Source organism: Microcaecilia unicolor, chromosome 9, assembly GCF_901765095.1.
Source record: "Microcaecilia unicolor chromosome 9, aMicUni1.1, whole genome shotgun sequence".
Classification (NCBI taxonomy): domain Eukaryota; kingdom Metazoa; phylum Chordata; class Amphibia; order Gymnophiona; family Siphonopidae; genus Microcaecilia; species Microcaecilia unicolor.
This window is the reverse complement of record NC_044039.1, coordinates 147,730,509-147,745,559: the sequence shown is the minus strand read 5'-3', so window position 1 is coordinate 147,745,559 and position 15,051 is coordinate 147,730,509. Positions and strand designations below refer to the sequence as shown.

Sequence of the window (15,051 nt, the reverse complement as noted above, 5' to 3'; positions counted from 1 at the left end):
TGTAGGAGATTCAAGAGGTCAAACAATTTAAAGGGAATAAGAAGAGTACATATTTTCCATATAAAGGAATATGAACCAAAGGATGAGCAGAAAAATATGTATCTATGCAGGCCCAAACACTGAATCGCTGTAAGCAGAATATTATGGGCATCTACACAGTGAGCGCCAATGCTCAGCGTGTGCCAAAAATGTCAACGCGCCTGTATTGCGGCTTAGTAAACAGAGCCATTAATGTGTCTGACATGGTTCAGAGAGTTATTCTGTCTTCACCAGTGCTTTGTCACCCTCCTGTCTCCATGCATATCTCCCTGTCCCTCATCCACCCGATTCTTCCTGTCTCTTACCTATCCACCCCCATCCTGTTAGACTGTTAGTGAAATGCTTTGATGTTTCACTTATATATACTGTCATCTAACAACATTTGCTTATTTCCGATCTGACGAAGAAGGGCAACCTTCAAAAGCTAATCAAGAAATGTATTAAGTTATGTCCAATAAAAAAGGTATCATCTTATTTTCTTTTCCATGTTTTATTTTGTTTGATTTCTATTGTTCACCAGTGAAGAAACAAGGCAGTTGCACTGGATCCTAGCAGTTACTGCGTGCTAATGAGTACGTTAACGTATGATCTGCATAAAACATGCCCTCAAAAAGAAAAGCATAAACGTGCTGAAAACCATGCTAATTCTAAATCCTAATGCCCATTTAGTAAACATAGCCCAAAATTAGATTGTGAGCCCTCCAGGGACAGGGAAATATCTAGTATATCTGCATGTAACTAACTCACTTTGAAAATACTAGTGAAAAAGGTGTGAGCAAACTGTACATGACAGACCTCATCGACCTACCAACCAGAAACACCACAAAATCTGCACGATCATACCTAAACCTCCACTACCCAAGCAGCAAAGGACTCAAATACAAATCCACCTATGCATCCAGCTTTTCCTACTTAAGAGCACAGCTATGGAACGCACTACCAAAAGCAGTAAAAACTACGCCTGACCACCTAAATTTCTGGAAAGCACTAAAGACAGACCTGTTCAGAAGAGCATACCCCAACGACTCAACATAAAATACCTGAACACTTGTGACACAATATAACCAAAGACCGTAACGCAGTGGCGTAGCCAGAAGTCAATTTTTGGGTGGGCCAACAGGTTGGATGGGTGGGCACTAGACAGTGGTTTGCTGGTAAATGTTTAACAACAGGCTCTCTGCCCGGTCCACCTCTGCGCCCCCCACCCCCTCAAAATTGCAGAGCTGGCTATGGCCGGGGAGAGAGCCTGGGGTGGGGGGAGGCAATGCATTACTCTCTCCAGGAAAAATAAAATTAAATGATCCCAGGTTCCAATCTAATTCATGTTTAATGTGGGATAAAATGCCATAAATAAGTAAATAAATATAAACTTTTAATGTTGAGCACTTGATTCTCAAAGTGGACATATTCCAAACACTATAATGAAAATAAAATGATTTTTTTCTACCTTTGTTGTCTGGTGACTTTGTTTTTCTGATCATGCTGGCCCAGTATCTGATTCTGCTGCTATCTGTCCTCTTAACTCCGTTTCCAGGGCTTCCTTTCCACTTATTTCTTTACTTTCCTCCTTTCTTCTTCATTTCTTGCTCTACATCCGTAAGTAAAAGCTGGGTCCTCCGCAGACTTGACTGTCCAGTGGATCCAGCTTCTGCCTATTTTCTCAATCCATGTGCAGTTTTTCTCTTATCTTCCTTTTCCCTCATATCATCTCCTTCCTCTCTCTTCCCTCCCCTCCATCCATGTCAGCATTTCTTCTCTCTCCCTTCCCCTCCATCCATGTGCATCTCCTTCCTCTCTCTTCCCTCCCCTCCATCCATGTCAGCATTTCTTCTCTCTCCCTTCCCCTCCATCCATGTGCATCTCCTTCCTCTGTCTTTCTCCCCTCCATCCATGTTCAGAATTTCTTCTTTCTCCCCTCCATCCATGTGCATCTCCTTCCTCTGTCTTCCCTCCCCTCCATCCATGTTCAGAATTTCTTCTTTCTCCCCTCCATCCATGTGCATCTCCTTCCTCTGTCTTCCCTCCCCTCCATCCATGTTCAGAATTTCTTCTTTCTCCCCTCCATCCATGTGCATCTCCTTCCTCTGTCTTCCCTCCCCTCCATCCATGTTCAGAATTTCTTCTTTCTCCCCTCCATCCATGTGCATCTCCTTCCTGTCTTCCCTTCCTTCACCTCCATCCATGTCCAACAATTATCTCCCTGCCCTACCCTCCATCCACCCATGTCCAGGAACCCTCCTCTCTCCACTGCCCTCCCCTCCATCCATGTCCAGCAACTCTCCTCTCTCCTCCATCCACCTATGTCCAGCAACTCTCCTCTCCCCTGCCCTCCCTCCATCCATCTATCCAGCAATTTCTCCTCTCTCCCCTTTGACCATCTCCCTCTCATTCCCTCTCCAGCACTCCCATTCCCCCCTCTGTCTCTCCCTTACCCAGTCTCCTAAATTCCTCCCCCATCTTTCACCCACTTCATTAGTCCCCCATACTCTGTACTCACCACCCCTCCCAGTCCCATCCTTCCCTCTGCTTACCAACAATAGAGAACGACAACGTGGATGCAGGCAGCAGCTCGGGTTGCTTGCTGTGTTTTGAGTAAACGGCGACGGCTGCGCGGGGGAGTAGAAAAAAAGATTTTCTAAATGGCTTTCTTCCTTCTCTACTCGCAGCGGCAAACTGGTGGGCAGCGGCAATAAAAGTATAAAGCAGCCAGGCTCCTCGACTCTGTCCCGTCCTTCGCTTTCACTTCCCTGCCCTCCCAGCGTCCCGCCCGAAAGGAAATGACATCAGAGGAAGGTGGGACGCTGAGAGCGCAGGGAAGTGAAAGCGAAGGACGGGACGGAGTCGAGGAGCCTGGCTGCTTTATACTTTTATTGCCGCCGCCCGCCAGTTCGCTGCTGCGAGTCTGGAGAGCTCATCATCAGCTGAGCCAGAGTGGGTGCTGTTTCTGCCCTGGACCCATGGTCGCTAAGCTGGTGCAGTGTGTGTGCGCTTGGGTGGGCGGGCCTGAGGTGAAAGGCCCACCCATAGCTACGCCCCTGCCGTAACTGACATTACCTGACTCATCCTCTCCTCTTCCTCTCTAAGTTCCCCCCAATTACCTACCATACATGTACCTCATTATACCACAATATCACTTTATATTCATTCATACCATGTATTTGTTCAGACCGGAATCGGTTAACAGTAAAATGTAAGCCACATTGAGCCTGCAAAAAGGTGGGAAAATGTGGGATACAAATGTAAGAAGAAATAAATTTAACAAACCCCCTCCCCCCAAAAACTCTTCAGTCAAAATCCAAGCTGTGTGTAGATGTGTGTGCTGTATAATCAACACTTAAGTGTCTGTATGTTAAGAGCTCTCACAAAGTGTCATTTAGCTTAGTGTAACTAAGAAGTTCAGACAGACTTCTTTAGTTTTATAGCAGTCTGGCTCTCCACTATTCTGTGATTTCACATCCTTCTTTTATGTTTCCCTTCCCTCCTTTAATTTAGTGTAATTTGCACAGGTTATTAAAATGATTTTTATAACTTCTACCATTTGTGTTCTTCTAGTCTTTTTTTTTTTTATTTTTTTATTTTTTTATTTCAGTCTCTTAACCTGATACTGTACTGAAGCATAAACCGCTTGATATTTTTATTGACTTTGCAAAAGTGAGGAGTCAGGAAACAACAGCAGGAGCTCTGTTTTATCATTTCCTAACTTGCAAATTTCCTTCCTAAGGAGACTGGGCCCACAGTGGTGGGGGATGAGTTCTCAGACCCTACGTTGATGTGTGAACTGGGAGCCTCGAAGAGGCAAGTTCTGGGGAACAATTTGTAAGTACACTGGTGCTGTCCTGTACCTGTATACTATGTGTGTGTGTGTCTGTTCTTAGCAATACGTGAGTGCTATGCTCTTTCGTCCTTTCTGAGGGGTCTGCTTTACTAACGTGCACTACGGGGGAAATTCTATATATTGTGCCTTAAAAATCAGCACGGTAAAACCATGCGGTTAACAAGATTCTATAAACTACACCAAAATTTAGGTGTAGTTTTATAGAATATGCTCACGTGTCTTTCTTGCACCTAAAATTTGGGTGCATCCATTTAGACCACACAGGCCTAAATACCTGCACCTAAGTTTGGCATAGATCAGGTGTTTTCTATAATAGTAGTGCTCATAGTTTTGTGAAACTCCCACAACCTGCCCATTCTGTCCCCCCATTTTTGACTGTGCGCATTAGAATTTATGCGCACCATGTTAAAAGACTATGCCTAGAAAGTTGTGCGAGTAAATTCTAATTAAAGCCCATTAGTGCCATTAATTGGTTAAGTACCAATTATGGATGCTGATTGGCTTGTTTAAGTTCTGCAGGCGCCATATATAGAATTTGGGGGTAAGTATGTGAATTGATTCATGTAACAGTTAATGTGCTGGCATGACTGCATGCGCTAATTCCTGCATTGACATCATAGCATGTAATGGGGAAGGGAATGTGCATGGAGTGACCATGCCTTAACTGCACAGATGCAATTATCCTTACCACCTCCTAAGTAGGAGCTGATATCTGTGCCGGGAATATGTTTACCAGATAGTAAAGAACTTCTTTTTTTTTCTTTGAGAACATGCTGGGAATGCCCTCAATAATTCTCACAGAGCCTTTGCGCTTACCGCACTTGGAGTACCTTACGGATTTAGTGCGTGCTAACGATTAGCGTGTGTTAAATGTCATCCAGCTCATTGTATACCTGTGGGCTGCATGGCTCTTAATGGACACTAGTTTGTTAGCGTGTTCTAAATCTGTTAGGGGGGAGGGGGAAGGGAAATGGGACTTGCAAAATACCACAGAAAGGTGGTATATCAACTACATTCAAAGCGGTTTACATATATACAGGTACTTATTTTGCACCTGGGGCAATGGAGGGTTAAGTGACTTGCCCAGACTCACAAGGAGCTGCAGTGGGAATCGAACCCAGTTCCCCAGGATCAAAGTCTGCTGCACTAACCACTTGGCTACTCTTCCACATCTTGGTAAAATGATCCCTACATTTTTTTGCATCTAATGTGTAATCGCAAAATTTCACCCCATTTTAACAAGAGGCACCCTTAGCTGTCTAGGAGATTATTCATGAAGGCTTTCTCTTTCTGAATAATCATTAGTTCTGAACACTGTTTTATGCTAGTCCATTAAGGTGCTCATTTTCAAAGCATATAGACTTACAAAGTTACATAGAAGCGTAATTTCAAAGCACTTAGACTTAACAAAGTTCCATAGGTTACTATGGGCCCCTTTTACGAAGCTGCGGCAAAAGGGGGCCGGTGCTGGCTGGTAAAAGGGAACTCTTGTTTTCCTACAGAAAATGGCCAGGTGGCAAGTAAAGCACCTGCCACGCGGCCATTTCAGGGGGGGGGGGGGGCGAGCCCTTACCGCTACCCATTGAGGTGGCAGTAAGGGTTCCTGCGTTTACCCGGTAGTAACTGGGCAGCACATGGCGCTGCCCGATTACCACTGGGTACACGCTAGCGCTACAAAAATAAATACATTTTTGTAGCGCCGGAAATGACGGCGTTCTAGGGGTGGGAAGTACCGCCGGGCTGCTGTGGTAACCCAGCGGTACTTCCTGCATAGCGAGCAGTAAGCCTGCATTGGGCTTACTGCCGCTTAGTAAAAGGAGCCCTATGTAACTGTGTAAGTCTAAGTGCTTTGAAAATGAGCCCCATAGAGGCATATTTTCAAAACACTTAGCCTTCCAAAGTGCCATAGAAACCTGTGGAACTTTGGAAGGCTAAGTGCTTTGAAAATATGCCTCATAGTAACCTATGTACCTTGTAAGTCTATGTGTTTTGAAAATGAGCCTCCACATTAGTGGTCTTCTCTAATTTTTAAGTTGGGGCCACTTTGGATGCATATGAGCTGAAGGAGAGCCACCAAATGTCTTCCCATGCAAGACTACAACACTGCTGACTAGTTTGTGTCAAATGACATCCACCCTCCCTATCACCCCTCCTTAAACTATATATTGGGTGTATCCTCAAGGAAGTGCTCATTTCCAAATGCATTCTCTTCATCTGTTGAGAAATGCCATGTCCTTTTAAGCATGCAGCTCTTCCCCTCATCCACTTCCCCCACTGAGTTGTGAACTTGGGTAGAGAGACAGAGTAGTAGGGAAAAAAATCAGAATGAGGAGGGCTGTCCTAGAAGTCTCCAGGGGCTACCATTAGCCCCCCCCCCCCCCCCCCCAGACCTTGCATTGAAGAACACTGCATCAAATTATATCCATTAATGGGCTGTTTGAGCTGGGGGGTTGGAATGTGACGTGAAACAAAGCACATTAAAAAGTTTTTCTATTTTAAGCCTGTTTTTTTTTTTAAAGAAATATCCTCATTGAGGGACCATTCCAGTGCATAATGATATAGCATGATTAAATGGGCTAGATGGAAATATTCCATTTATTGTACCAAAATGTTTTTGTGTTAATGTGTGGTCTTACATGTATTCCTCATAGACCATACAGCTTTTAGTCTTGATATCTAAGACACAGAAAACCCCTGTCATATGAAAGGGTACCATTCAGTATACCTCATGGATTCAAGTACTATACAAAATTATAGCATAGTAAAACATGAGAGTAAAATTCTCCATATTGTCAGAGAAAACCTCAGTATGAGAAACATTCAATGAAAAAAAAAAGTCTTCCAAGATCCATAAAATTAAAATAATGAAAATACAAGGAAAAAGAATCTTTTTTTTTTTTTTTTTTTTCCATCTAATTCAGACCACAGCTTGGAAGAAGTGGAAGAAACTGTAACTCAGTGTTAAGGAAAGTAGATCAAAAAGATCATACAAACCCACAGCATTATTTAATCCAACCTCGGGGCATGGATAGAAGTTCTTTCATATAGTATTATCTTCTGTATTCTGTAAAAATGACTCCAGATGGGCAGGTAATAAAAACCAAACCATGACCTGACCTGCTCTTAATACATTTCCATGGAAATTTAAAAAAGAAACGGAAATGTAACACCAGTACCCTGGGACTTTTAATACTAGAAATTTCCTCCTTTGAAAAAGACATTGGGAAAATCATTTATTTTATGCTCATAGAAAGTAATCTGTCTAAACTTGAACAGTGATAAAGATACTGACACAGTTGCTTTGAGCTTCCTCCACAGAGGATTCTTTAATAAACCTATCACATTTAAATGCCCTGTGGATGATAGAATATCAAAACCTACCTCTTTGCTGCCCATCCTTGCTTGTGTGTTTATGAGGAGATCCCCCTCTGGTTTATGGTCTGAATATTTCTCAACCTTTTTTAATACTTATTGGATTGTTTCTTGGATATTTCATCACATAAGGTTTGTTTCATTTCAAAATGAGGGATCCTTTAAGCTGCAGTAAGCACCAACACATACTTACCGCAGCTTAAAATGCCTTACCGCGGGGCTATTAATTTAAGAAAAAGAAAGTGCAGCTATTTTTACCCATATGGGAATGATACATTTAAGCACATGCTAAGGCCACTTTTTATTGCAGTTTGTTAAAAGGACCCCTCAATTTGATGTAACTAATTTGAAAAAATAAATTAATAAAAATACACCTTAGGTCTGGAAGAGAAATGGAAGATATTTTACGATTTTAAAGTTTTAGCAAACAGTGATGAATTATCTTTTATTAATACTAAATTAACTTCTAACTTATCAATCTCCTTCATCATTTCAGTGATCTGTTTTTCCTGGGAGGTTCTTGTACGCTGCCTCTCCAGAAAGTATACCTGGTGATCTTATGATTGTAGACTCCATCTGGGTCATCATTGTCCATCGTTCCAATTAGAAATCTTTGAAGGAGAAATAGGCAAATCTCTTTGCCCTCTAAAGCCAGTAAAATTAATTGGTTTCACAGGTAAAACCAGAGGAGAATCCCATCCAGTCAACATCAACCCCAATTGTCATACTAACTTCAGTAGGAGTAATTGAGTCAATTTCAGAATTTTCCTGTCTTCCCCCACATATCAAAAGTCTGGAGAATGTGACGAGTTCTGACTACCTTCCACTGTCGGCACCACTACTTTGAAGGTATTGCAGGTGGACAGAATGTCAGAGTCCCTTCAGGCGGTAAGGATACTGACAGACCCAGAACTGGGTGGAACAGAATGTCCAGAGCCAGCCAGAGATGGTAAAGATGAGGGAGTAGCTAACAATAAAATTGTTCATTCCTTCCCCCCCCCCCCCCCCACCTCCTATGAAGAAACTGCAGTAATGGGGTTTTGGGGTTTTAATCTTCTGTTTATCCATTCCAAACAGAAACCGTCACAACTTTTTTTTCTTTATTAGCTTTTATTAGAAAATATACCATAACAAAAATTTCCACATATGAAAGCCTGATATCACATATCAAATCTACACAGCCATAGAGCAATTTAAACATACTACAACGAACCTCAACTTCAACCCCCTAACCAAATCCCCCCCCCTCCCTTTATAACAGACCAAGAGAGGGATCTGGACAGGAGGACCATGTCACATAAGTGTCCCATATTTGCTGATACGCTAGGATATGACCAGTTTGTTTGGCTGTCAGTTTAGACATCAAATGAATGTGATCTAATTTGCAGACTACCACTGCAAGGCCTGGCAATGTACTCTGCCGCCAAGCCGCAGCTAGAACCAGCTTACTGGCCACAAAAACAAATGTAGCCAAGTGATGAGTGTGTGGCTTGACTCCTCTCGGTTTAACATGAAGAAGGCAATGTTCCATTTTCATAGGATATGAAAGCTTGGTGATACTGTGTACCAATCGCAGAACATCAGTCCAAAATTTCTGAGCCTTGGGGCATGTCCACCAGATATGATACATATCCCCTACTTCTTCACACTGGCGCCAGCACAAAGCCGACACTGAAGGGAACATTTTATGCAACCTGTGAGGGGTGTAATACCAATTATACAAGATTTTATATCCATTTTCCATTAAAGCACTGGAAACAGAAACTTTAAGCAATAATTTGAAAACCCCTTCCCATTGCGGGAACTCATAGGACACTCCCATAGCTTGCTCCCACTTAGTTAAATAGTACAAAACTGGCCTACTGTGTGAGAGTAGAGCTCTATATAGCCTAGATATTCCACCTCTTCCTCCCCCACTCGCCATGGCTTGTTCTAAAAGAGTTTCATTTAAACTCAGGTCCACCCTAGCCTTTCTCAAGATAAAATCCCGTATTTGGTGATACTGAAAAGAATGGGAGACAGGAATCCCATACTCCTCCTGTATATGCTGGAAAGAAACCACCTCCCCCTCTTCCCAAATCTGTCCCAATTCGCATAATCCCAGGTTTTCCCACCTCTTAAACCTCCCTGACTCCTTTCCAGGTGTAAACTGCGGTGCAAAGCGAATAAACATATTCGAAAAATATTTACGGTTCGGGAAAAACCTACGCCTTACATCTCTCCAAACCGACAAGGGCCGTTGCAACAATGGGGGCATATCTTTAAGTATCGTTCCCAAGTGTTTATCTGGTAGCCACAGAACCGCAGCTAGTGGAAGGGGATCCAACCAAGTTTGTTCCACCTGTTCCCATAGTTTGCCTGTTTGTTGCATCCATTCCACTAAAATGCGAAGGTGGGAAGCCTGATGATAAGCCCAAAACCAGGGAACACCCATCCCGCCCATCGCACGCGATTGGTACATCACCTCTCTACGGACCAGCGGGGGTCTCCTCTTCCAGAAAAAGGGAAAAAACTCTCCGCCTCAATCCTCTAAAGAACTTAGCTGGCATCAAGATCGGGAGCGCCATAAATAAGTACAACAGCTTGGGAAGCAAAATCATTTTGACCGCTGCAGTACGGCCCAGCCATGAAACCGTCAGGCCCTCCCAGCGTTCAAGTTCTAGAAAGAGCTCCCTGAGCTTCCTTGGGAAATTTGTGGCATAAAGATCCACAGGTTTTTTTCGTTAAAGTTACCCCAAGATATTTAATACCTGAGGTTGCCCACTTGAATGGATAATCCCTCTTTAAGTTAACCACCTGGTCCTCTGGTATCGACACATTCAGAGCCTCTGACTTATTCAGATTAATTTTAAAACCTGATAGTTTGCCATATTCACTAAGAACTACAGTCAAAGCAGGGAAGGAGATCGTCGGATCCGATAAAGTTAACAAGAGATCATCCGCAAACAAAAGCAATTTTGTTTCAAGCTCTCCGCTCCTGATACCCTGAATGTCTGAGTGAGTGCGAATGTACTCTGCCAACGGCTCAACCACTAAGGCAAAAAGAAGGGGCGAGAGAGCACAACCCTGCCTCGTGCCACGAAACAGAGGAATGAGGACGATCTTCCACCAGTGACACGAACTGAAGCACACGGGGGTCTGTAAATGAGAAGGAGCCATCTATTCTAGCCCGCTGTGACACCGCAAACATGTAAGGCCAATGCACGCGATCAAACGCCTTTTCCGCATCTAATGATAAAATACATAAAGGCACCTGTGCAGACTCAGCATGGTACATAAGATGTAAGGCTCAGCGTATGTTGTCAAAGGTTTGACGTCCATGAATAAAACCCGCCTGATCCTCATGAATCAACATAGGTAAGTAGTGCTGCAAGCGAGTGTCTATGATCTTTGTAAAAATTTTATAATCCACCTCTAAAAGGGAGATTGGGCGATTGGAACTACATAACTGTGAATCTTTGCCAGGTTTTAGTACAACTGTAATGGTCGTTAAATTCCAGGATGGAGGAATATCCTGACCCTCAGTAAAGGAACGAAAGACCCGCAAAAGCACGGGGGCCAACAACCTACCAAAGACCTTATAAAACTTGTTAGTGAAGCCATCCAGCCCTAGCGCCTTTGCCGGTGCCAGAGCTCGTATAGCCTGAAGAATTTCATCTAGCTCAACATAGTCACAACTTTTAAGGTAGACTAAAGTAGTAGCAAACAGGAAATATTCCTTCAAAAAGGATTTGTGGTTCCTCCAGGTTCCAAAGGAGCTACACTTCCCTTTGGTCATGCCCCTTTGGTTGCACGTCAGGGCTGCGTCCCAAGGCTGTCCCTGATTTATGAAGCTCCTAGGGCACACATGGATGATGTCCATGTCAGCATGTGGGTACAGTCATGATGATTTCAAACTGCTTCATTCCACAGGCCTTGGTGCAGTTGGCACAGAACGCATCTTCTCTAACCTCCACTTATACCTCTTCAATATGTTTTTTATGTTTCAACAGTTTTTATTGATGACATATCACATACAACCACAGAAGCATAATAAATTTACAAACAGTACAAATCAACGGTCACCGAATGAGCAAGAAAATTATGAAACAAATTCGTCATCAAACTTTCCAGAAGGTTGCATCAAAGTTTCCCTTCCAATCCCCCCCCCCCCCAAAAAAAAAAAAACAGCCCCTGGACAAATCTGAGGTGCGTACCTCTTTAATATGTTTAACAAAACTACACAATTGCCTCGGGTTTGGTTAATATTTCCTGAATGTTTGATTTCCTAATTTTATAAAGGAAATCCGAAATAATGAGCCAGTCCTAGCTTGGACTTCTTAATGAAAGTTTATTGCATTATTGGGCTATTAAGTAACCAAGTACAATATAGCAGCTGTTCCATTTCACTGATGATTAGAAAGAAACTCTATCTCTGTCATTGTGCAAAACTCTGAAAAGCAATCCAAGCTAGCTTAAATTCTAATTTCATTAATTGGAAGCATGCTCAATCTACGGAGCCATATACTAGGTGCCTGCCCAAGATTAATGCTAATGGATTACAAAGAGAATTTGCCTACACAATGCTCCAAAGTTGGTTGTCATATGGGTTGCTTGGCTCTTTTAGAAACAGGATGGAAATCTGCTGCCATAAGCCCTTATTCACAAGTACCAGGGTATTTTTCCCCTTTTTACATAAAAACAAAATGTAGTCTAGTCACTGCAAACACCAGTCTTCAGCCAGGGGTCATACTTCAGTAACCCTGCAGTGGTTAACCTAAATATGGTGGGCTCAAAATATTAGCCCCAGATCCAGGAGGCTGGCATGTTTTGTGTCAAGCACAGATAGATCGTAAAGATATGTTGCTGTTTAGTGTCTATGCTCCTAACCAATTGGACAACAAATTTTACAGAAACTTGACATCCCTTTTTATTCATAGGGGAAATATGCCAATTTTAATGGGAGGGGGTTTAAATATGGCTTGGGACCCAGAAATGGATAAGTCATTCCCTTCAGAAAGAGGTGGAACTTGGAATGCTAAAGGTTTACCTAATATGTGCCAACTCTTGGGTTCGATTGACACTGTTGATCATGCTTATAGAAACACAAACCATATTAAATGAATTGATCCACCAAAGGACACTTAAGTCCCAAGGCTTTTATAAATTCTACCTATACAACATGGAAATAAAGAGGGTAAACTTCTTGCCCTTCTGGTAGCTAGTAAAACAGGGCCAAAAAAGATCTTAACATTAAAAGCTCCAGATGGGACAAGGGATATGTAATATTTTCTGTGATTATTACAAAAAGTTATATGCCCCCCCCCCCCCAACAGAAGAAGGGTTACAAGGCCATATTTATTTAGATAGCTTAGAACTCTCACTTATTACAGTCGAAGATAGTGCCATGTTAAGTTCCCCAATTAAACCGGAGGAGGTAGAATGGGCAATTCAGCAAAGTTCTTTGTTGAAGACACCTGGACCAGATGATTTTCGTGCCGAATTTTACAAGTTATTAAGCAAAGAGGAGGTTGGCACCCTTGCTAATAAATTTAATGCAGTAGTGGATAGGGAATCTTTGTCTGAAAATCTTAATCTGTCACAAAATCATAGTCCTACCAAAGCCAGTCCGTGGCCCTAATATTCCAGAATCATATTGCCCAATATCCCTCTTGAATTATGAGGTAAAGCTCATGGTGAAAGTCATAGCCATTCGATTGGCACGGTGTTGCTCTCTGTTGTCCATGACTTACAAGTAGGTTTTGTAAAGGATAGGACAATAGGTAAAAATATGAGGACAATTCTGACATCACTGGAATATAGGGATTGATCTCAACAAACATCATTGTTAATCAGCTTCTACGCGTTTAATCAGCTGCACTGGGAACTTGTTTGCCACTCTAGACAAATATGGCATTACCAATCACGTTATATCTATGGTCAAAGCTCTGTACACTTCACCACAGGCTATTATAATGATAAATGTCCTGAGATTGGCTATTATCCCCATGTGCCGTGGGACATGACAAGGATGCCCTTTGTCACCCATTTGTTCTCACTTTGGATCCTTTAATACAGGAGATCCAGTCTAACCCAGAAATTTAAGATTTCCATATAGGAACCCAGATTTTTAAAATAACAGCCTTTGCTGATGATATCCTAGTGCTCTTGACCAACCCACAACGATCCCTAGACATTCCTTTGGAAAGTATTAAAGAATATGGAGACTATGCAGGTTTTGGGCTGAATTTAATGAAGTTGGAAACCTTGCCGTCCGATTTGGTGAAAAGAAATTGGGGCGGGATGTTTCCTTTACAATGGTCACCCCATTTGTTCTAATATCTGGGCATTCAATTAACTACTTCCACCACTGAACTCTATTGTCTAAATTTTGTTAACTTATTAGCTACTACGGAGCGACAACTGACTAGGTGGGGGGGCTTGCCACTATTATTGACAGAATAAGTCTTAATTGTATGATAATCTTTCTCAAGTGGTTTTATATGCTGCAAACATTGCCACTGAGATTAATCAAAAAGATCTGAGATGCATTAACTCTGTTATTTAAATTTTGACGGGCGAAACAGAAACCTAAACTGAAATTTTCATTCCTTTTAAGCAACTGGATGCAGGGTGGAATAGATCTCCCTAATTTGCATTTATATAGTAATGCATGTTTGTTGAGGCATATTAGGGATTGGCTCTTTCAAAGTCCATGATAGACTTCATTAGACTTGGAAATGGCTTATTATTCTACATAGTAGCATAGTAAATGACGACAGATAAAGACCTGTATGGTCCATCCAGTCTGCCCAACAAAATAAACTCATTTTACATGGTTTGTGATACTTTATATGTATACCCGAGTTTGATTTGTCCTTGCCTTTCTCAGGGCACAGACCGTAGAAGTCTGCCTAGTACTGTTTTTACTAAGTTCTGAAGCTAACATTGAAGCCCCTTAAAATTCACACTCCAGCCCATCCCTATCTATTTAGTCACGATCAGGGCGTAGACCATAGAAGTCTGCCCAGCTCCCGTTTTGTTTCCAATTACCGGCGTCGCCACCCAATCTCCACTAAGATTCCACGGAACCATTCCTTCTGAACAGGATTCCTTTGTGTTTATCCCACGCATGTTTGAATTCTATTACCGTTTTCATCTCCACCACCTCCCGCGGGAGGGCATTCCACATATCCACCACCCTCTCCATGAAAATATACTTCCTGACATTAGTCCTGAGTCTGCCCCCTTTCAACCTCAATTCATGTCCTCTAGTTCTACCGCCTTCGCATCTCCGGAAAAGGTTCATTTGCGGATTAATACCTTTCAAGTATTTGAACGTCTGTATCATATCACCCCTGTTTCTCCTTTCCTCCAAGGTATACATGTTCAGGTCAGCAAGTCTCTCCTCGTACAGTTTGCAACGCAAATCCCATACCATTTTCGTAGCTTTTCTTTGTACTGCTTCCAGTCTTTTTACATCTTTAGCAAGATACGGCCTCCAAAACTGAACACAATACTCCAAGTGGGGCCTCACCAACGACTTTTTTTCTGCTGGTTATGCCCCTCTCTATGCAGCCTAGCATCCTTCTGGCCACGGCTGTCGCCTTTTCGCATTGTTTCTTCACCTTCAGATCCTCCGACACCAACACCCTAAGGTCTATCTCCTGAGTCGAGCTTACTAATCTCTCCCCTTCTATCTGGTATCTCTCTTTTGGGTTTCTGCACCCCAAGTGCATCACTCTACACTTCTTGGCATTAAATTTTAACTATCACTACTAAATCTCAGAATCAAAAATAAACCTTTTCTATTATCTCTATACACA

At 42.4% G+C, this 15,051-nt stretch overlaps 1 protein-coding gene across 1 annotated transcript in view; it reads left to right on the top strand.

The window, feature by feature from the left end:
• The window catches only part of GCHFR (GTP cyclohydrolase I feedback regulator), a 32,913-nt gene that overhangs the window by 4,535 nt on the left and 13,327 nt on the right, over positions 1 to 15,051 (top strand). The window contains exon 2 of the mRNA XM_030215203.1: positions 3,761 to 3,855. Coding sequence (XP_030071063.1) covers positions 3,761 to 3,855 — 95 coding nt within the window. The remainder of the gene's footprint in view (positions 1 to 3,760; positions 3,856 to 15,051) is intronic.